The sequence below is a fragment of the Lissotriton vulgaris genome, chromosome 6, assembly GCF_964263255.1.
Source record: "Lissotriton vulgaris chromosome 6, aLisVul1.2, whole genome shotgun sequence".
In the NCBI taxonomy this organism is placed as follows: Eukaryota; Metazoa; Chordata; class Amphibia; order Caudata; family Salamandridae; genus Lissotriton; species Lissotriton vulgaris.
Genome location: NC_141694.1, coordinates 1,108,694,712 through 1,108,718,698, shown reverse-complemented (window position 1 = coordinate 1,108,718,698; position 23,987 = coordinate 1,108,694,712). Strand labels below are relative to the sequence as shown.

At 47.2% G+C, this 23,987-nt stretch overlaps 2 protein-coding genes across 5 annotated transcripts in view; one reads left to right on the top strand and one right to left on the bottom strand.

Moving 5' to 3' along the window:
• LOC147708496 (serine/arginine-rich splicing factor 7-like) overlaps positions 1–8,938 on the bottom strand; it is a 54,649-nt gene extending 45,711 nt beyond the window's left edge. The window contains exon 1 of the mRNA XM_086927185.1: positions 8,790–8,938. Within this exon, the coding sequence (XP_086783311.1) occupies positions 8,790–8,820 (31 nt within the window). The 5' untranslated portion in view covers positions 8,821–8,938. The remainder of the gene's footprint in view (positions 1–8,789) is intronic.
• Positions 8,939–9,341: 403 nt separating this feature from the next.
• Positions 9,342–23,987, top strand: part of GEMIN6 (gem nuclear organelle associated protein 6) — an 87,090-nt gene continuing 72,444 nt past the window's right edge. Inside the window, exons 1-2 of one of the 4 annotated variants that reach the window (XM_086927183.1) lie at positions 9,343–9,456; positions 17,908–18,090. The gene's annotated coding sequence lies outside the window, so the exon portion shown is untranslated. Of the gene's footprint in view, positions 9,464–17,907; positions 18,091–23,987 lie in introns of all 4 variants that reach the window. The other 3 variants (XM_086927182.1, XM_086927184.1, XM_086927181.1) reach the window with 3 other exon arrangements.

Sequence of the window (23,987 nt, the reverse complement as noted above, 5' to 3'; positions counted from 1 at the left end):
TAAAGCAGAAATTTGTACTGGTCTCAAAAGACGCATGTTGCTTTTGTAGTCCTTGGCATGCAAGTACTATTTTGTGGGATGGTGGGCTTTGTGTGAAAGGGAATAACTGTGTCTCTCACCGTGAAGTTCGTGAACTACTAAAGTGGGCTGCCGACCTTTGCACAGGACCATTCACTGTGCAGCAGTGTGTGTTGTTGCTGTTTATTAGTATCTCTTGATTAGTTAGCAGTAGACGCATTTTTTTGTATTTAAAATTAGCAGGTTATGACGCAGATGATGGATTTGATGGCAAATTCATAACTATGCGAAAAACGCCACAGCCCCAAAATACCATAATTTTAGTGGCCCTGCCTACAACTTTGCTGTGGCATCCGTTGGACCTAGAGGTCAAGCTGTAACTCAATAGCTAGGGGTAGATTTGATAAATGATTGCACAAGGCTCTTTAAAGCACTTTCAGTGTAAGCGCACAATTTCCGCCCAATCAAAACATGCATTACAGCCCACCAATATGTGGACGCTCTAGAGCCGTGTGCAGTACTTCTTGAAGCTCTTTCCGCAGTGAATAACAAGTTCTAATGACACCTGCATTGTCAAGCGAGACCTAAAATGGTAACCGGGTTAATGCAAGTGCCTAACATATTTCGACCGAACTTACTAGAACTGTACACACATCCCAACAGGTATAGCCTTACCTCCTGCGTTAGGGTAAAGCAACACAGTCACACAGAAACAGTTTATATGCAGGTTAATTGCAGAAAATCAAAGGCTCACTGGCAGAGGAACACAACTGATACATTACAAGAAAGAGATCCCAATTTCAGATTAAAGCCACTGGGATGAGGAATACCACTAATTTGATTATCAAAACATCAACGAACTGCTAAAAAAAAAGCTCATCACCTCTAGGAGACCCAAAGCGCAGGCCCTGCATGAAGTGTCTGCTCAGTGACAAAACTGAATAACTTAACTATTACTCGTCCGTTGCCTTTCCATAAACCTAGCGCTCGCATCTTTATTCCCATAAAACATAGCGAGCTTGGAGTAAGTTCTAGGATCTATCAGACACCTCAAAGAACAAGCATTTGCAATGCAATAGATCTCGCATTAGGAAAGTGTGAGCTATTGGTATTGTAAATTACAATTTTTTTTTAATATGTGTTGGCTTTGAAAATATATAAATAGCATGTTCTTCACCAAGCCAATAGCTTATACTTTCCTAATGCGAGTCCTATTGGCTATGGCAATGCTTGTTGGTAGCAAGCAAGGACAGTGCTGTTGTGGTGCTGAGTGATGATGTTGGGGTGTCCTCGAGTGGTGTTCCAGAGTGATGTGGTGGTGCCCCCGAGTGATGTGGTGGTGCCCCCGAGTGATGTGGTGGTGCCCCCGAGTGATGTGGTGGTGCCCCCGAGTGGCGTGGGGGTGCCCCAGAGTGGCGTGGGGGTGCCCCAGAGTGGCGTGGGGGTGCCCCAGAGTGATGGGGTGGTGCCCCAGAGTGATGTCCCCGAGCAATGTGGTGGTGTCCCCGAGTGATGTGGTGGTGCCCCCAAGTGATGTGGTGGTGTCCCCGAGTGATGTGGTGGTGTCCCCGAGTGATGTGGTAGTGTCCCCGAGTGATGTGGGGGTGCCCCCCGAGTGGTGTGGTGTGGGGGTGCCCCAGAGCGGTGTGGTGTGGGGGTGCCCCAGAGAGGTGTGGGGGTGCCCCAGAGCGGTGTGGGGGTGCCCCAGAGTGGTGTGGGGGTATCCCAGAGTGGCATGGGGGTGGTGCCCCCGAGCGATGGGGGTGGTGCCCCCCCGAGTGGTGTTCCAGAGTAATGTGGTGGTGCCCCCGAGTAATGTGGTGGTGCCCCCCCGAGTAATGTGGTGGTGCCCCCCCCCCCGAGTAATGTGGTGGTGCCCCCCAGAGTAATGTGGTGGTGCCCCCCAGAGTAATGTGGTGGTGCAGAGTAATGTGGTGGTGCAGAGTAATGTGGTGGTGCCCCCCTCCCCCGAGTAATGTGGTGGTGCCCCCCCCGAGTAATGTGGTGGTGCCCCCCCCCCCCGAGTAATGTGGTGGTGCCCCCCAGAGTAATGTGGTGGTGCAGAGTAATATGGTGGTGCAGAGTAATGTGGTGGTGCCCCCCCCCCCCGAGTAATGTGGTGGTGGCCCCCAAGTAATGTGGTGGTGCCCCCCCCCCCCGAGTAATGTGGTGGTGCCCCCCCCCCCCGAGTAATGTGGTGGTGCCCCCCCCAGTAATGTGGTGGTGCCCCCCCCCCCGAGTAATGTGGTGGTGCCCCCCCCCCCAGTAATGTGGTGGTGCCCCCCCCCCCCCGAGTGGTGTTCCAGACTGATGTGGTGGTGCCCCCGAGTAATGTGGTGGTGCCCTGTAATGGCGGACTCCGCTCGCGTTGCCGTCTTCTCGTGGGTTTGGCTCGTGGGTTCGATCCCTGTCCACCTCACGAGCCAAAGCCCGAGCCTAGTGTGTTTACTTTTAAGTACATGTATACACGAGCCACGGCCGTGTATACTCCTGTTGTATTTTGAATTACTTCCCTCGCGCATGGACGGCTGAGTCTTTCCGTTTGCCATTGTAACCACCGGCTTCACGGAGACCAGACGTCCATGACGGGTGGAGTCATCTTTATGAAGAATAAATCCTCTTACCTAAATCTTCTGCTTCATCCATTTTATTACATATTTTGGCGACGATCGGGAGACTCCACCCCACCCACGCTGACCTTTTCTTTCGGATTCAGCACTTCGTCAATTTTCGTGTGATGTCATTGGTCGAATGAAACTACCAATCAACGGAGTCGCCTTTCCTAATTTCGTCTATAAGCGACTCCTATTGGATTACAATCACGAGCCTCATTGGATGTTTCTAAAACAACAACTTTATTGAGGTATCGGCGAGAAAACTGAAGACACGACAAGGTACTGTGTTGGCTGAAAGTTGTTATTTATTGAGCGCAACCCTAACGATACGCTCGTTGTCATCGAAAACATTGCGTGTCACTACAGCGACACGCACGCTTTCGACATTCAACGATTTTAACATTTAATTACTCAAACAGTTAATCTTCACGTATCTCACCCAACGACACGCACGTTATTGATGGAATTAAATATTTTCATTGCGTGTCGTCTTCAACGATACGCACGTTGTTTATTACTCATTTAACTATTGTGTCTTACAACAACGACACATACGCTCTCAGCATTTAATCACACAGTTGTGCACCGCGTACCACAGCGATACGCACGCTTTTTCATCTCAGAAATCGCATAACTACAGCAAAGCATTCATGTTTAAAGTTGCATATTTACAACAAAACGTTCGTGTTTAAGGTTTTAATCTTCTTTGCTAAGCTTTAGTATTACTTAAATACCTATATTTCTGTCAGAGTTGTTAACCTTTTCACTTTATCATAAGCAACCAACATGGCTAACAATCAGTGGCACCAGATTACTCAACCCCCACCGTTCTTAGACAAACCTGGCACTCCAGACATAATTTGGTCTGAGTGGTTTGGGTTATTTGAGAACCATTTAGTGGCTATAGATGCTGCTGATTATTCTGATAAAAGAAAGTTCGCTATTCTTTTTGGTTGTCTAGGGCAAGCTGGTCAACGAATATTTAAAAGTATCGTTCCTATTGCACCACCCATTTCCCTAGATGAAAGTGGGGATAATCTTTGGAACGTTTACATTGAAGCTATTGCAAGGTTAAAAAAACAATTTTGTGATGAACCTAACATTATGTTAGAGAGACACAACTTCTATGCCAGGAAACAAAAGGATGATGAGAAGGTGGAAGAGTACATCGCTGCACTCAGAGTTTTAGCAATTACTTGCAATTTCGAACCTTCTCCTGATAAATTTATTAGAGACCAGTTTGTTTTTAATTGTGCATCAAGAAAGATTAAACAAAGAATTTTGGGATGCAAGAATCCTTCTTTAAGTGAAGTCATAGACCTGGCTCTTAGCATTGAACGGTCAACATTAACCAGCAAAGTTGTTATGGAACAACCTAAACAAGGCATTAATGCTATAGACTGCTATGACTCTGATGAAGGTGAAACACTCTGCGCCATTGCTAATAAAGGCAGAGTTCAACCTAATAAATTTAACCAAAGGAAAAAAACTTACTTTTGTTATAGGTGCGGTTCAAAGGATCACATTGGGAACGCCCCAAATTGCCCTGCTCTCAAAAAGCGGTGTTCTATTTGTAAAAAAATTGGACATTTTCAGGGGGTTTGCAGATTCGCGAAGAAACCCTCCAATGTTAATATGGTGGACTTTGATACATGTACTGAATCTTTTAAAAACATTATTGTAACTCTTGATGCTAATGGTGACATTGATTCTATTAAGGGTCCACTATGTGCAGCTATTATTGATAATGTACACCTTCAAGTCATGGCGGATTCAGGCTCCCCATACACTATCCTTAGAGATTCAACTTTTTACGATAAATGGGACAAAAGAGTCGAATTGATTGAATCTGATGTTAATCCACTAGCATTTGGGGAAAAGAATATTAACATGCTAGGATATTTTGAAGGATTAGTCCAATGCTTGGGGAGGGAAACCGTCACTAAAATTTATGTAGCAGAAAAAGGCAAAGACATCGTGGGCTGGAAAGACTTAGCTTTGATGGGTCTTTATTTAGTTCCAGGTGATGAGAACCCCATTAAAGTTGGAAAGTTACCTACTTTTAAAACTAATTCACCTGTTGCTGTAATTGATGATCATAACACAAAGATTCAGGAAATTTTGGCAGAATTTAAACCAGTGTTCATAGAAACGGTAGGGAGTGTCAAGGGATTTGAGCATAAGATCAGACTGTTACCCGGGGCACAACCAGTTAGTCATAAAGTTAGAGCTGTCCCACTGAGTGTCAGATCTGAATTAAAAATAATGTTGGATGGTTTGTGTAAACAAGGTATCATTTCCCCCATCAATTCTTCACAATGGGTCGCACCAGTTGTAGTCGCACGCAAAAAGACTGGGGAAATTAGATTATGTGCGGACTTACGCTCATTAAATAAGAACATTATTGTGGACTGCCACCCACTACCAAGAATCCATGAGCTTCTGGCTAACATAGGCGACGCTAAATGGTTCTCCTTGATCGATCTGAGGTCAGCGTACCATCAGGTGTCTTTAGCGAAGGAATCTCAAGAACTTACCTCTTTTATTACTCCTTTCGGAGCTTTTAAATTCCTTCGCCTCCCCTTTGGGTTAGCGTCTGCTGGAAGTGTTTTCCAGAAACTGATGGATGTGATGTTTCAAGGCATAGCGGGTGTGCAGGCATACCTTGATGACATCCTGATTTTTGCCAAATCATTAAACGAACACGATGTTATTCTTAGGAATGTACTTTCAATTTTAATGTCAAGAAACATGACTGTTCGCGCAGACAAATGTAAGTTTGCTGTTAACAAGATTGATTATCTAGGGCATACAGTATCGGACCAAGGTATCACTCCCAAATTTTCAGTCGTTAGAGCCATAGAAGACGCAAAGCCTCCTCCTGATAAGGATGCTTTGCGATCCTTCCTAGGACTTGCAGAATATTATGCAAGGTTTGTCCAGTCGTATTCCCAAATAGTGGAACCTTTGAGAAAACTTTTGAGGAAAGGGTCTAGTTTCATTTGGACGCAAGAGTTGGACAAGGTTTTTTGTGAGATCAAGAAGATGATTGTTTCTGCTAAAGCCATACATGCCTTCAGAGAAGATGCCATTTCAGTTATCACGGTAGATGCGAGTATCTCTGGTCTAGGGGCAATCCTTACACAAAAGGTGAATGGTCAGGAACAAACTGTGGCGTTTGCGTCTAGAGCACTTAAAGAGTTCGAACAGAGGTACAGCACTATTGAAAGGGAAGCCTTAGCTTGCGCTTGGGCGGTCCACAAGTTTAAAATGTACATTTGGGGGAGGAAATTTGAATTGGTCACTGATCACAAGCCACTAATTTACATTTTTGACAAACCCAGTTCAGCGTCTATGTCAGCTCGTCTGATGAGGTTAGTCTCTAAATTACAAGAGTTCAATTTTTCTGTTAAGCATATAGTTGGTGGCAAGAATTTTCGGGCTGATTGCCTATCTAGAATGGCTATGGAGAAGGACGATGAGGAGGATTTTCTTGTAGAGGACGTCGAATGTGTTACCTTTGTGGATGCTGTAGATGAGATTAGTGACGTGATTTCTGAAGGCGATTGGAAGGAAGCCACTGCTTCAGATAATGTGTTGTTAAAGGTGATAGAATTTACTACACGGTGTTGGCCTGAACCAAGAAGTCTGAATGGCGATCTACGCAGTTTTGCTCAAATTTCTGAGGAACTATCCGTTGAGAACAATGTAGTACGAAGAGGTGAGAAATTTGTCCCTCCTTTTAAACTGAGGGAGTCTATTATTAATAAGGCTCATCAAGGACATCTGGGGTCAACTAAAACCTCTATGCGCATTAAGCAACACTATTGGTGGCCCTCAATTGATGTCCAAGTTAAAAATTTGATTGACTCGTGCCCGGAGTGTTTATTATCCGATAAACATTGGCGCACACTGAAAGTTCCCCTACACCCCACGGATTTTCCTAGCTCTCCCTGGGAAAAAGTCGGGGTAGACTTTTCGGGACCTTATTCCATTCTCCAGCAAGAGAATAAGTACATTATTCTTTTGGTGGACTATTTTTCAAAGTGGATGTACTTTGATTTCGTTAAGACCCCTGATACAGATTCCACAATAACCTTTCTCAAGAAGGTGTTTGATTTGGAAGGTTCTCCCAAGTTCGTTGTCACAGACAACGGAACTCATTTCGTTTCGGATAAAATGTCCAAGTTTTTGAAACAATTAGACATCAAACAACTCAAAGTATCCCTTTATTCACCAGCTTCGAATGGTCTTGTCGAGAGGGGGAATAAAGTGATCAAAGAAGGTGTTCAGACAGCGATCTCTTGTGGTTACAATGTGGTTGAATTTTTAAAACAAAAAGTATGGCACTATAATACTTCCCCTCATTGCGTGACTGGAGTCTCCCCGTTTTCCTTACTGAGAGGTAGAGAGAATCGTTCAGTCCTATTTCCTTCCTGGCTGCATCAGGACTCCGCTGGTAAATCCATTGATTTGGATTCTGTTAGAAAATCTGTTCTGGAAAAACAGAGCCAAATGAAATTACAGTTTGATGGTACCTCAGATGGTAAATTGGTGGACCTGCTAGTTGGTGATTGGGTTTTAATCAAGAATCCAGGTAGGGTGGTCAAAGGACGCTCAAAATATTTTGCACCCATCCAGGTAATTAAAGTGAGTAAGGGGGCAGCCTTTTTGGGGAAAAAGGGTTGGTGGAACAAACGCCAGCTTGTGAAAGTCTCTGATCACCAAGCAGAGATTATCAAAGGAAAGAAACATGATGGCAACTCCGGTAATTTGGATTGGAGTTTTTGGATGAGTACCCCTCCTGTTTCTGGCGTTCCTAGCCATTCCTTCCAACAAGCCCCTCAGTCTTCAGAGCAGTCTTCAGGGGAGACTTCTCGGGATCCTCCAAACGTTGTTGTTACTCAGGATGTCCCTACTCACACAAAAGTTTCTTCTTTCGGCAGACACATCAGGGTCCCTGAGAGATATAACGAGTTCATTAAATTTTAAGCATTTATATTTCCTGTATTTAGATCCATTTTTCTGCACATGTTTCCTCTTTCCATTGTTTTTGGCTGTTGTAAGGGGGAAGGTGGTGTAATGGCGGACTCCGCTCGCGTTGCCGTCTTCTCGTGGGTTTGGCTCGTGGGTTCGATCCCTGTCCACCTCACGAGCCAAAGCCCGAGCCTAGTGTGTTTACTTTTAAGTACATGTATACACGAGCCACGGCCGTGTATACTCCTGTTGTATTTTGAATTACTTCCCTCGCGCATGGACGGCTGAGTCTTTCCGTTTGCCATTGTAACCACCGGCTTCACGGAGACCAGACGTCCATGACGGGTGGAGTCATCTTTATGAAGAATAAATCCTCTTACCTAAATCTTCTGCTTCATCCATTTTATTACATGCCCCCCCCCCGAGTAATGTGGTGGTGCCCCCCCCGAGTAATGTGGCGTAAAGTGGTAACTAGCCGAAACTTTTAAACTATCTACTGGGTATTTTGTAAATAACTACACGTGTACATACAATAAACGACGCTGGTTTTCATGATAATGTTTCTACTTTCTCGTTGGTAATATGTCCTATTCTAAAACTTGTTTGTGATCTACACACGGTTTGCAGTTTACTCTCGCGCTCCCCAAGCAAGTCACGCCATGGTTACATTTGGAGGATGGCTGCAATGCGGCGGTTAAGCCTTCTCGGGGCTGCGTCACAACCCCCGTCTCACCAGCTTTGAGATTTTTAAGCTTCTAGTTTGGATTAGGGCAAAGTGGTTTCTCAGCACATCCGGGCCTGGGCATTTCACCGAGGGTCGCAGCTCAGCACGCGAGATTCTGAAGCGCAGCGCTCGCGCCAGTGCCGTTTGCTCGGCATCCATTTTGAGAGCGAGGAGGGGAGGCACGCAGTTTACTGCAACAAAACGAATTCGGGGTAGTAGCCGTAAAAAGAAGCGAGTGTCGAACCACTACCGACGGTTTCTACCCGAGAAACAAGCTAATCAAAATGAACTTATTAAAACGTCTAGTGCTCCTACGCTGTGAGCGTCACCGCGACACCAACTGTAGCGAGTCTGCTGCAGCATTCAAACTGGTGTGGAGTTGCCAGCCTCGCTCTCTTTTGTCAGTTCGCTTACCCCGGGCTGATGCTCTGGCTCTCGTTTGTGAGTTCACTTACCCCCTTGGTATCGCCCGCCGTAGCGCGACATGATTTCAGACCGCTATCCGCCTCCAGCAGCGTAATGGCGCTTGGCAGCCAGTCACACAGAGCAGAAAATGAAATAGGATCAGGCTGCAGCACAAAGACGCATGCGCCGACACTCACCAACACCCACCCCGTGTGAGCACTTTATTTTCCGTAATGCACTCCAAATTGACTCATTTGGTTAGTTTCCATGGTGGAGGGGAGGCGGTACTGTGTTTTCTTTAACTGATGCTACACGGGGGTTACTTGCATTAAGAAGTTTGGGTGTAGTCACATTATATCTTAAAACACCACTTTTATAGTCCGCAATGTCAACTGCCTCTCCTAACTTTAAATCTAGCTTGTCTGACTGACGAGGTGGGGTTAATGTCAGCTTATTCGACGCTTTGCTCTTCCTAATATCACATTACGCGTCCCTAATCTTTGTGACCCTTTGTTTTGTGAGTGTCCATTAGCATAGTCAACTTCTATCGTTATGTGGGTTGGTTTAGTTGGGGCTTCTTTTCACAGTCCTTGGCTCTCGTTTTAGGACTCTGCTTTTGGACTGGAGACATTGGCGGTAATGGCCCTTGCTATTAAGAAGGGGAGTAAGTAGATGTTTCTGGAGTCCAACTAGGTTCCCCCTCAGCCACACCTGCAGGTACTGGGTGAGTCCGTGAGCGCATGCATGATCTGTTTGTGCGTCGAAGCTCAACGAGCCACAGCGAGTTCCCCGCAAGACTGCGTGTTGTATTTCTAATTTTACCTCCTTCGTCAAAATTCTGCTGTTTCCGGACCCGATCATGTCACAGTCACAGCGAGAGAGGCAGATACCTAATATAGGAGTGACGTTTTAATTGAGGGAAACCTATTTTGAATGTTGATAATTATGTCTTTATTCTTTACATTTTATTAGTTGTAGATGCCTTTTTCACAGCCAGCAGTACAAAACTCCAAAGTCTAAAATAAAATGAAATCAACTACTCTCATTTAACATTCTCCTGTCTCTGCTGTGGTGTAACACAGGCTTGGCTCCAGGAGATTGCTTCTTGGAGAACCTTGAAGAAGTAAACGGAGTGGGCTACAGACAAAGGTTGGCATGTGAATGTCAGTGAATGGCTTCAGAGTCAGTTTTAAAGAAATTCTGTTCAATGTGAATAGGTCTAAAAACCGTTTTGAAATGGTAACTTTGACTTTACGGATATTGTGTTCATATGTTTTAAGGGTAGGCCGCTCCCCACGCCGCACAGCATCACCTTTGTGTGCGTGCTTCAGCCCGCTGCTGCTGTAAGTTCAACGCTGCTGTTGTTAGCTCGCTGATCCTCCCTCTCACTTGTGCCTCTTCTGTATTTTTATTGTATTGATCTCTGTCACTGTGTTTGCTTATGTTAACTGTTGCCCCTTAATTCTGTTTTTGATTTTTCACCTTCTATTTCGCCCGCTTGTTTTTCCCACCTCTTTCTCCCCTGAGGCCTGTGCGCCCATTCGCCACCCCGCTGCTCCTCCCTCCCACCTCCCCTTATATAGCGGCCGCTGCGCGGTGAGGAGAGAGACCATTGACCCTGTTTTCAGGGTAGGCCGCTCCCCACGCCGCACAGCACCACCTGTGTGTGCGTGCTTCAGCCTGCTGCTGTTGTAAGTTTACCGCTGCTGTTGTTAGCTCACTGACCCTCCCTCTCACTTGTTGTGCCTCTCCTGTATTTTTATTGTATTGTTATCTGTCACTGTATTTGCTTCTGTTAACTGTTGCCCCCTTAATTCTGTTTTTGTTTTTGATTTCTCGCCTTCTGTTTCGCCCGCTAGTTTTTTCCGCCAGTGCCTATCCTGCCCCCCTGTGCCCCATTCACCGCCCGCTCCCAGCTGCTCCTCCCTCCCACCTCTCCCTATATGGCGGCCTTGCTTTAAGGCAAGCACGTTCGCGCCTGGACCACGCCCAGCACCAGAACCCCTGGCCCCTGCAATCGCCACATTGTCCGTATCCACCACAATGCCAGCACCCTCCTCGCACTCAACACCGGACAATCTCACACCTGTTTCCTGGCCGCCCTGAAGCGCACCCAAGGATTCTTCTCCTGCCGGAGTTGCAGCTTCACCAGCATCCGATCCTCCAATCCACCCACCAGGAAAGAACGCAACCACCCCAGATGCATTCTACTCCACCCGCAAACACACCGTCGAACTCCTGGTACCTACTCAACTCTACCTCCTGAGACATCGCCTTCCTAACTGAGACCTGGATGAACCACTCCTCGGCTCCTGACATCACCATAGCCATTCCTGAAGGCTACAAGATCACCCGCAGGGACCGTACCAACGGAACTGGAAGAGGAATCGCCATCGTCCACAGGAACACTCTCAGAGTCTCGACCAGCACCAACGAACACCCTCAGCACCGCTGAACACCTGCACTTCCAAATCCACACTGATCCCAACACCACCCTCGGAGGAACCCTTATCTACAGAGCCCCCGGTCCACGGCCACAGTTCAGCGTCGCCATCGCCAAATTCGTCAGTATGCACGCCCTCGCCTCCACAGATTACATCCTCCTCGGGGACCTGAACTTCCACCTCGAGAACAACACCAACTCCACCACCTTGATTGACAACCTTGTAGTCTCTAACTCAGACAGCTCGTCACAACACCCACCCAGCCGGCCCCACGCTTGACCGCATCTTCTCCGCAAGCTCCCACGTCTCCTTCAGCCACACCACCGAACTACACTGGACCGACCATCGCTGCATCCACTTCACTTTCCAGAAACACACCAGCGCACCCAACCGATCCCCCGTTGCTGCTGGAGAAAAGTCACCAAAGACCAACTAACCACAACCCTCGCACGGAGCCCACCCGCCGACCCCACCAACCCCAACACCGCTGCCCGCAACCTCAGACAGTGGTTCGCGACTGCGCCAATACTCCCGCCCGATTAAGAAACCCTCCAACAGAAAAACCAACAAGAAAGGCAGCTGGTTCACAGAGGACCTCTAGACCTCCGAGCAAACCTGCCGAATACTAGAAAAGAAATGGCACCGGGAACAGACACCGGACAGTTACACAGCCCACAAAAACGCCACCAGCAGACACCATCACCTCATCAGTTCAGCCAAAAGGGTCTCTTTCAAAGACCACCCAGACAACAACGCACACAACAGCAAAGAGCTCTTCAACATCATGAAGGAACTCTCCAACCCCAGCTCCAACACCAACGACATACCACCTTCGCAAGACTTGTGCGAATCCCTTGCCACCTTCTTCCATCAAAAGATCGCAGACATCCATGGCGGCTTTATTGCCATGACTGCCTCGACGCCGCTGAGATCTCCCACCCCACGGCCACCATCCGCACCGATCCCCTGCTCTCCTGGACCAACATAAACGAGGACGACACCATCAAAGTCATGAACACCATCCACTCCGGCTCTCTGTCAGACCCATGCCCACACCACATCTTCAACGAAGCAAGCGCCACCATCGCACCCCATCTCCTTCGAGACAGCAACCTTCCTGGAGAGCTGGAAGCACGCAGAGATCAACTCTTTACTCAAAAAACCCAAGGCTGATCCGAAGGACCTCAAGAACTTCCGACCCATCTCCCTGCTCCCATTCACGGCGAAGGTCATAGAGAAGACCGTCAACACACAACTGACACGCTACCTCGAGGAGAACAGCATCCTAGACCCGTCCTAGTCCGGGTTCCGCAGCAACCACAGCACCGAAACCGCCCTCATTGCTGCCACCGATGACATCAGGGCCATGCTGGACAACAGCGAAACGCAGCTCTCATCCTCCTGGACCTGTCGGCTGCCTTCGACACTATCTGCCACCGCACCCTACGCACTCGCCTCCAAGATGCCGGGATCCAAGACAAAGCTCTGGATTGGACCACCTCCTTCCTCTCCAGCAGAACCCAGAGCGTCCGCCTCCCCCTTTCCGCTCCGAAGCCACTGAGATCATCTGAGGCGTACCCTAGGGCTCATCCCTCAGACCGACATTGTTCAACATCTACATGGCACCGCTCGCCCACCTGAACGACCTGAACCTCCTCTCCTATGCCGACGACACCCAACTGATCCACTCCCTCACCAATGACTCCCTCACCGCTAAAACCATCCTCCACGAAGGAATGAAAGCAGTCACCGAGTGGATGAAGAACAGCCGCCTGTAGCTGAACTCTGACAAGCCAGAAGTCCTCATCCTCGGCTCCACCCCCTCGGCCTGAGATGACTCCTGGTGGCCGACTGCACTGGGAACAGGTCCAACACCTACCTACCATGCACGCAACCTGGGGTTCATCCTCGACTCTACTCTCTCCATGACAAAACAGGTCAACGCGGTCTCATCATCCTGCTTCAACACCCTCCGCAAGATCTACAGGTGTATCCCCACCGAAACAAGAAGAACGGTCACCCAGGCCCTTGTCAGCAGCAGGCTGGACTACGTAAACGCCCTCTACACAGGAGCCTCGGCCAAACTCCTGAAGCGACTACAACGCATACAGAATGCCTCTCCATGCTTGATCCTCGACATCCCTCGCCGCAGCCACATCACACCCTACCTGAGTGAGGTGCACTGGCTTCCTTCCCGTCAACAAAAAGATCACCTTCAAGCTCCTCACTCACGCACACAGGCACTCCACAACACTGGATTGGCATACCTCAACAGACTACTCTGCTTCTACACCCCCAGCTCCGGTCCACCTACCTCGCCATCGCCCCCAGCATCTGAAAAACGACAGCCGGCGGCAGATCGTTCTCTCACCTTTCCGCCAAGACCTGGAACTCCCTCCCCATCCTCCTACAGCAGACCCAGGACCTGCTAACTTTCAGAAGACTACTCAAGACCTGGCTGTTCGAGCAGTAGTAGCATCTCCTGGGTCCCCCTTTGTAATTGGGTAAATAATGAATCTGGTGCAGATGCAGTTGCTTTTTTGTGATGCATCCCTGCCTAGTCTGATGAGTATTGCAGCCCCACTCAAACAAGCAGTGGCCCCGGCAGTTGCAGCCCTTATCAGACTGGTAGTTGTAGCCCCACCTGAGCCTAAGATGACCATAGCAGTTGCAGCCCCCATCGAGGTCTACGCTGATCATGGCAGTTGCAGCCATGCCTCTGATGAGGAGAGAAGTTATACCCTCTGTCTGGAGCTAGGAAGATCTCTCATTTGCAGCCCTCATCTGAGGCTATAATGATCACTCTGTTGTAGCTACCCTCTCTGGACTTGATACTCTATCAGTTGCTAACAGAAACCGGTGTAAGAGACTAGGAGTGCCATGTCAGACGGATCTCTCCCAACTTGCTTTTGGGCAGTCGGCTATCACTGCATGTCCCTATTCCACTGGGGATATGCAGGGCCTTATGGGCAGTCTCTCCTCCTGCACAACCAGACACACTCCTTCCCTTGCTCAACAGAGAGGCAGGCAGGCATTTGGGTGCCCTAGACACCTCCTCAGCTCTACCAGCAGAAAATACAGACTTCGGGTGATGCTCTTCCTCCTCTGGGAGACTGGCTGGTAGGCAGATGCCATTCCTGGTTACACAGCAGCACTTAGAGTACTCTGTGGAGCACTCTCTTCCGTAGCACTCTCTTCCGTAGTCAAAAAGAAATTGGAACTGGAATAAGTGGGATGGTTTAGGTCCCACTTTTATATCCAACTTCTAGACTATGCTGTGGATCTACTGTTTCAAACTGAAGAACCAGTTTGGGGTACTTCTTCTTTCCAGGGTCCCGCTCATGCTGCTCTCCAGACAGTCTTTGTGTAGAGTGATACGTCTAAACAGCAAGTAGCTTCGGACTGATCTCTAACCTGGAATAATCTCAACACCTGCACAATGAGGTGTTGGGTTTCTGCACTTGGCTGTCATCAGCCCAACAGAAGGAGTAACAAAGAGGCAGGTCTCACCTAGAAACTTCGTCACTGTATACAAAAGAGACTTCAATTCCACCCCTCATTCCTTTCATTCAACAAATGGCAGTGCTCAAGAAGATTAATCAGCAGCTCTGGGTTAACAAAATACCTCAAGCCATCTTTAAAGGTAGCCCAGCCCCATCCTTCTTACTTCAGTGTCTGTTCACCAGTCTCCTGCTACAGAAATTCAGGCAATACACTTGCACTCTCTGGAAACATAGGCCTCACCCTTCATCTTGTGCTGTGGCAGGCCAAGGGAAACCAAACTGGATCCCACTGACCCTCATTACTCAGGCTCTCTCATATACAGAGCTTATCACCACACATGCGTTGAATGCACCACATCATACTCATGGGATGCCAATGCAAGGCTCTAGGATAATCCATAATAGAAGAACTTTACACCAGTGCAACAGTAGACCTCATTCCCAGTGACCCTGATAAAAAGGTCTGGTCATTACAGATCTTTCTAAAACACAGTATGCTGCCACCGCCACTTTACAAAAAGAACAATTGATGGACAGAACAATGTCATACATTCACCCCAGTACAGGGATCTGGGCCTAAATCCATCGTTTTTTTGCTCTCCATGCCATCCCAGCCATATGCAAATCAGTCTTGACCCTGCACCCAATGGGAACAGTGATGAGCAAAAGAACAATAGTTTTAACCAAGATCTCTTGACTGGGGGTGAATGTATGATTTCGTCAGCATTCTGTCCATCATTTGTTTGCGTAGCACTTTTTTGCGCTAAGTGGGATGGGTATGCCCAGACTTGGGTCCCTTGCTCACTGTGCCACTGGAATCAAGCTAGCCTGGCTGATGAAGGGTAATACCCAGACACCTGTCCCAGGATGCTTGTTTCGGTCCAGGGAGGACCTGGCTTGGCAGTTTGGTCTGGACTGTTCCCATGAGGCACACGGTGAAGACTGATTTACATATGGCTGGGTCTAAACTGGGGTGGCATGGTGAGCAAAAGAACGATGGATTTAACCCAGATCTCTTGACTGAGGGTGAATTTATGATTTATTCAGCATTCCGTCCATCATTTGTTTTCGTAGCCACCACTACTTTAAGCACTATATTTAAGAGAGGGACATGTATTCTCTGCCTATAATAAGGAAACACTTGTAGGGCTCGAAAAATCCAGAAATTTGCGAGTCAGATTCAATAAGGACGAGCTATTTTTAGGCCCTACTCACCCTTTCTGGCTAGTAGGAAGACAAACTGACACTTGACCTCTGCTTCTGAAAGCAGAGCAAATGTGACAAGGTAGCAAGATTTAAATGCTTTTAAATCTCGTTAACTTGTCACATTTGCCCAGCTTTCAGAGTAAGAGGTCAAGTGCATTTCAGTTAGGTTGAGCAGATGGTTCACGTTACTAGACCTGCAGGTCTAGTGCAATTTTATGATTTTTTTTTAGCCCTGGCTTGGTTCACCCCATTAGGTCACAGGACAGATTCATGAACTCTCATAGTCGGGGACCTGTCTAGGCCCTAGTGAACCCGCTTAGATAAGTGTGACAGTAGGACCAGATTAATAGTCAGGACACCAGCTATACACGTAGTTTGCATCTCAGGGCAGGGGACAAATCGATGTACCTTACATACTACTAAGATGAAAACTCTGAACTCTTTATATACTGTCACAGTGCTGCGAACGTGTCGTAGCATGGCCAACGTATCCAGTGTTGACCTTGCACAGCAGGTCCCTATGTGGGCAATTCTTAGACCCCACTCTGTGCCAGCCCTGAAAAATCAATAAATTGCTAATAGACCTATTGGTAGAGCAACATGATAAAGGTACTCGACCAACCAGGTCTCCACTTAAACTTGTTTTTTTTTTGGTAGTGAAATATATAGTGGTATCAAAGATTGTTTTAATTTGTCAGAATTATAGCATTTAGTAGGGGAGGGATTCCTCTGTCAATTAATTGAGCCATTGCTTGATACCATGGTCACAGGCTCAGAACCCATCGTATCCACCTACCCTTTTTAGGTCTCGGCTACCGTAGGTTGCGCACATGCGCAGTCTCGCTGGCGAGATTTATTGACTCTGAGTAGCGAGGTTAAGCCCGCCCCTCTTCTCCATTGGAGAAGAATGACGTCACTGAGACCTCTTCTCCATTGGAGAAGAGGTCTCAGTGACGTCATTCTTTGGATCTAAGCCCCGTCCTTTTCGGATTGGAGGGCGTGTTTTTTAGTTTTTTTCTCCCCCCTTCTCCATTGGCTGGAATGTAAACAACAGTCAAAAACACGCCCGTTGTTTACATTCCAGACAATGGAGAAGAGGGGAGAAAGAAAAACACGCCCCCCAGTCTGCAAAGGACTGGGTTGTTTTGCCATTTCTACCTTCATGTTCCCACGCAAATGGAACTTGCACATAAAATATGCAGAGTTGTTTTGTGGGTTGTTGCATTCCGGCACTGCAGAAAACATTAACCCCTTCGATGCTCATGACGAGTTCAGCACCTAATGGATTTACTCCGACAGGGACCTCGATTTACCCAGGTCCTGTAAGTCGCACGATCAACCCGATCCCCCTGATAACCCGGCGCCTGACCCTTGCGCTCGCGTTGGGCCGATTCAGATCCGGCCAGGAAGACCATCTCCCCCTTCGCGGATCCTCACCGTAGATCCACATCTGTTCTGCATGACGCGTTGTACGGTTGCCTCTCCCCAGGTACCCATCGCGGCATATCCTCCTTTCACCACCACTCAGCACCACTACTCAAGACAACCAAGTCCTGATGATGATCCCAAACAATCGAGGATCGAAACGCTCTACTGTGGTTGTTGCTTAATCGTGAATTGAACACCTAAGTCACTTGATCTGTTCCCTTCACCCAGCCACCCACTGATATATCTCCACTTATGCTCACATAGCGCCGTTCACGCTGTCCTTCTCACCACTTGCGTCACTATTGTCACTTATACACCTTTGGGCACCAAGTATAACTTTGGTTGTCATATGATTTGTCTACTACAGTGCTGCTCCAACTGTATGAACATGACCCTGCTTATTATTGTCTTCTAAGTACATTTTAAGTAACTACACAAGACAAAGTGAATAGTTGTCTCCTTTATTTCTGTTCGTGTAATGATTTTTGCATACATATGTAATTGCCTATTGAATATAGCCTGTTGGGATATTGTTTATTGCTCCAGCTCGTCATGACCACACCCGTTTTTATTATGGCCCATCACAGGAGAAGGATATCATCAGCAGGGATAGTGTTAATAATGCAGGTGCCCAGAAAGCAGCCAAAGCCGGCATTCATCTGATGCTGCCAACAGCAAAGCACCCGATCAAACCAGGAAACTTCCTACTCTGAATGTAGGTCGTGGCTTGGCTCATGTCACGAGGCAGATGTCGAACCTGCTGATAAAAGGTAACAGAATTTAAGTATTAGTGTTCCACATACCAGTGCCAGGCCAGACAGATAGCAGCCCCTATTAGGAAGGCAATGGTGAGCCATGACTTCCACTCTATCAACACTCTGGGCCGCCTGTGGTACACTGCACCAGGCTGGCTGGCTACGAATGGTTTCTGTGACCCGTGACACTTGCTTCCCTTGGTGGCTTATTCCTGTGTGATCAGTTGTGCGGTGAACGACACGGTGCAATGCTCCTCGAGCTTTCTGACCTCATGAAACAAAGCCTCGCGAGGGCAGAGGGCCTCTGCTCCCTGCCTGAAAACGACGTATCACGGGATGCCGATATTCTCGGGGTGTAGGAGGGGGCTGCGCGACTCCAGCCCCCAGTAACCCATTGCATTCCAAGAGCGGTGCGGGCAGATATCGGGAGGGCATCCCCCACACACGAGAAAGGCAGGCTGATGCTCCAGGAGGGGGGGAGGGGGGGGGGCGTTAGAGTCTTTCCGAAAGTAAGTCTCCCTCCCCGGGCCGTGAGCCTGACTTGAGCCCAGGCAGTTCCTTCCCCGGGCTAGCGGGCTCTGAGTCACTCGCCCCCTAGGAGCCCCGGGCGCGGACAGCTCCCAATGCCGGCCCCTTCTCCCGCAGGCTGGAGAGCTTCATGGGGGACAGCGATGGCGAGGATGGTCGGACCCCGGCCACTGGGACCGGCTCTAGCCAGCTTCACAAGGGGCCTGCTCCAGCCTTCCCGACAAGAAGCAGAGTACAGAACAAGAACCGGTTAATGCACAGAGGAGCCCCCGGCCGGCTTCCCACAGCCACAGGTGGCTGTGGTCCGGGCCGAGATGGTGGTGCTGCTCAATGAGACTTCGGACAGCGGTCCCATCAAGGGGAGTTTTATTGTTGTTGTTGTTGTCGACTTTGTTTCCTTTTTGTTAAGTTTATTTTTTTATTTAATGTTATCCTAAACCGGTTTTATGTGCTACGTGCAATGATGCTTTGATCGTTTTCTTGTAGTGAATTACTTAAACAACATGTAACCAACGGGGAGATTTGCATAACACGTGATCTAAAGCTACAAACACACTAACCTGATTTACTGCCTTCCGCACTAACTAGTAGACACGCTGCACGCAGGTTGAATCCGCAGTAATGGGTATTTTAGAGTTTTGCATGCCAGATAAGTAATGTGCGGGTAACGTAATTCGTAAGTGTTTGAATCATCAGCGTAGTTCTCAGGGGCCAACGTATGGTTTTTCTTTGAGGTACCCCCAGTCACTGCCACACCGCCGTTACTTTGACGGACACGTTAAACTGGCATCTAATTATTTACAAATTAGGCATAGATTTTATCAACGGACCACGTCTGGGTGAAAGGCTGAGACGGCTCTGTCTGTATTTATGCCAGCGACTTGCACACCATACCCAGATCTCACTTACTAACGTTTATTTCGTTTTTTTTTTTTAGGGAATGAAGTAGGTCTGTGTTGAGCGTAGGAGAGCTAGATTTTATTTAGCCGCGAGTCTTCCTGTGTGTGTGTATGGCTCCGTGTGTGTGTATGGCTCTGTGTGTGTGTGTGTGTGTGTATGGCTCTGTGTGTGTGTGTATGGCTCTGTGTGTGTGTGTGTATGGCTCTGTGTGTGTGTGTGTATGGCTCTGTGTGTGTGTGTGTATGGCTCTGTGTGTGTGTGTGTATGGCTCTGTGTGCGTGTGTGTGGCTCTGTGTGCGTGTGGCTCTGTGTGTGCGTGTGGCTCTGTGTGTGGCTCTGTGTGTGTGTGTGTGGCTCTGTGTGTGTGGGGCTCTCTGTGTGTGTGTGGGGCTCTGTGTGTGTGTGTGGCTCTGTGTGTGTGTGTGGGGCTCTGTGTGTGTGGCTCTGTGTGTGTGGCTCTGTGTGTGTGGCTCTGTGTGTGTGTGGCTCTGTGTGTGTGTGTGTGTGTGGCTCTGAGTGTTTGTATGTGGCTCTGTGTGTGGGTGCAAATGCAATAGGTCTCGTATTTGTGAGATATTAAGCTATTGGGATTGTAAATGACAATGCCATTTATTTATCTGTTTTCAAAACCAACACATAAATAAAAAGTTCGTCATTTACAATGCCAATAGCTCTAACTTTTCCGAAAACTAGACCGTTGCATTGTGAATGCTTGTTCTTTCCTAGGTTGATAAAGGTGATCACCATTAAGTAGGCTAACAACATCGGTTATCTGTCAATAGTCGAAAGAAACCCCTCAAGGTGAATGCGCATACTACAAACACCCTGGTATTCCTGGACTCTAACACCACTTGAAAGATTCCCAATCTTCAGCTGTTCCCCCATCTCAGACCAAAGTTTAACATAAAGTATTCAGTGCTATTGTCCCTAATGATCACATCCATAGATCTTAGCAGTCAGCAACTGTCATCCCACTCCACAACAAGCATTGAAAATGCAATAGGTCTCGCCCAAGTTTAAGTTAAATCAATTCTGTTTGTAATTAGGTGGCTTTTTAGCTTTGCTTTTATTAGTGTCTTTTAAACGTTCACGTACATAACAAGCGTATGTGTGCATATATGTATATGTATGCATGTGTGTGTGTGTGTGTGTGTACATATATATATATATATATATATATATATATATATATATATATATATATATATATACACATGATAATGTGGGTGTGTATGTATGTATGTATGTATATATATATATATATATATATATATATATATATATATATATATATATACACACACAAAGGTTTTGCCCTTGAGGAATCAGCCACGAGGTAAGTTTGTAAATGATCCACTTTATTAAAAGCTGTTGCATTCAGAGGGGCGCAGGACCGCATACATCTGTCAGCTGCTTTGCCAGACCGGTTTCGGGATTCTTTCCCTTCATCAATGGCTTCCGCTTAAAATTGCCGATTTCGTTAATCATACACTCTTTTATTTCAATTTCAAAGTCTGCCCCAATGGGCGTGGCTGTATGCACAGCCTCCTGGATCTTGTAGTGATGACAGTTTTACTCCAGTGAGTCGCAATCTGCAAAAATTAACATCCCAGTGGGTTAGGTGCTGCGTCTTGCTACTTTCCTCCGATGTCTCTCTCAACTGCTTTCATGGAAACGAACCTCCCCAAAGGTAACTGCACCGGAGTGGTGTCGTTACAGGTCCGCAGCGCGGCAGGCTTCTTCCGCGACCGAGCACAGCCGCCATACATGAACACACAAAGGTTTTGCCCTTGAGGAATCAGCCACGAGGTAAGTTTGTAAATGATCCACTTTATTAAAAGCTGTTGCATTCAGAGGGGCGCAGGACCGCATACATCTGTCAGCTGCTTTGCCAGACCGGTTTCGGGATTCTTTCCCTTCATCAATGGCTTCCGCTTAAAATTGCCGATTTCGTTAATCATACACTCTTTTATTTCAATTTCAAAGTCTGCCCCAATGGGCGTGGCTGTATGCACAGCCTCCTGGATCTTGTAGTGATGACAGTTTTACTCCAGTGAGTCGCAATCTGCAAAAATTAACATCCCAGTGGGTTAGGTGCTGCGTCTTGCTACTTTCCTCCGATGTCTCTCTCAACTGCTTTCATGGAAACGAACCTCCCCAAAGGTAACTGCACCGGAGTGGTGTCGTTACAGGTCCGCAGCGCGGCAGGCTTCTTCCGCGACCGAGCACAGCCGCCATACATGAACACACAAAGGTTTTGCCCTTGAGGAATCAGCCACGAGGTAAGTTTGTAAATGATCCACTTTATTAAAAGCTGTTGCATTCAGAGGGGCGCAGGACCGCATACATCTGTCAGCTGCTTTGCCAGACCGGTTTCGGGATTCTTTCCCTTCATCAATGGCTTCCGCTTAAAATTGCCGATTTCGTTAATCATACACTCTTTTATTTCAATTTCAAAGTCGCAATCCATGAAAGCAGTTGAGAGAGACATCGGAGGAAAGTAGCAAGACGCAGCACCTAACCCACTGGGATGTTAATTTTTGCAGATTGCGACTCACTGGAGTAAAACTGTCATCACTACAAGATCCAGGAGGCTGTGCATACAGCCACGCCCATTGGGGCAGACTTTGAAATTGAAATAAAAGAGTGTATGATTAACGAAATCGGCAATTTTAAGCGGAAGCCATTGATGATCTCAACTCAGATGAAGCCCTCAGTGTGCACCTGTAGATGCGCAAGCTATGGGCCTAGTGTTTGAATATATAGGGTCAGACCTCCTCGTAAGTACACAAACTCTCTCCCGTCCAGTAAAACATCTTTTGTTCAAATTTTAATTCATGTTTCACTGTAAATTAGAGCACCGGAAATACCCTGTGAGCAGTTTCAGCTTGTTAGGCAGTATTTGTAGCAGAATTGTCAGTCACACATATATTAAGACATGAGAGGAAATATCAGTGTACTAATCATACAGACAACAGAAGTACAACACTGCATGTGGCACAAGTATAACTATGTTTAGTGAAGTACAAAGTCAATACATTGGATGTGTTAGGGTATGAACTTTGCTCAGCACATTATGTCTAAACACACCATAAAACCGGTCCACTAGGAGACGACAGTAGGAGCTATGGGCGCCCCAGGGCATTTATTACACATGTATTTCTTTTGTGGCATGTAATAACAATGTTTCCACTATATATACGTGTGTGAAGTATAACATGCGTATATGTATAAAGGCTTGATATTTCCAAAATGTTGCCCTTATGATCCCTCATCTCAAATGTCACTTACATTATAAACACATTTGGCTCAAACGGTGATTACGCTGTTTTTAGTTAACCCACACCCAGTACACACGGGACTCCCTTTGTCACGTAGAGAGCGGAGACCTAAACCCTGATTTATTTGGAATTCAATTGCATCTCATAACGCACTCTCGCATTCCACCTCTCTAACGGAGCGCAGTCTATAATGAGTCCCCCGCCCGCCCGGCATGATTCAGACATAACGCGCAGTATTTTAAAACGCGATCACATAGCGCGCACCCTCGCATACCACCGAGAATACCGGAGCAAAGTTTATAATGATTTCTCCGCCCGCCCGGCACGAATTAGACATAACGCGCAGCACTCACAAACGCAACCACATAAACGGAGCGAAGTTTACATTGACTTCTCCGCACGCCCGGCACGAATCAGACATAACGTGAGTCATTCTCCAATGCGAGCACATGGACAACGCGAGCCAAAGCCTCTGACACCACCGCAAAGACAGCACCCATGAGAGCAGAGATTCAACAATCACGGGCCGTCAGTTAGGAACACTCACCTTCATCTTGAGTACAATCAGGACACGAACGCGAGCCGATTTATTTTACTACACGGAGGCAGCGCGCTGCGCACACAATGAGAGGGAGGCAATCACTGGGCTGGGATGACCGGGGGGTTACTATAGTAACACAGAAAACGTGAGAGGGAGGGTGACATAATGTAGAAGCTTGAATAACGAAAGTAACTCTTCTATGTCACATGCACCTATGAGTCACCCAGGGATACCATGGAAACCATGTCTAAAATGTGTAAAACAAGCTACAATATGCCTTAAAACAAGAGTGAAACACGCATGATGTAATGCAATGACACAGGGGTATAAATGTAACCTCAGTATGCTAAGATGTTGTGAACAAGGCGGGTGCTTACCGCCGAAACGCGTCAAGCAGCCTAAATGAGTGAATAAAACTTATTTGGAATCAACAATTTCACGGAGTCAGTGCCTTACTTGCATGCTGAAGTTTGGAGTGTTCCTGATATATATATATATATATATATATATATATATATATATATATATATATATATATATATATATATATATATATATATATATATATATATATTACCTACTGGCGGTCGCCAGTAGGTATATATAGTTAGGATTTTTTCTCTATGGGATTTTTGAAAATTCTATGTCTAATAACTTTGGCG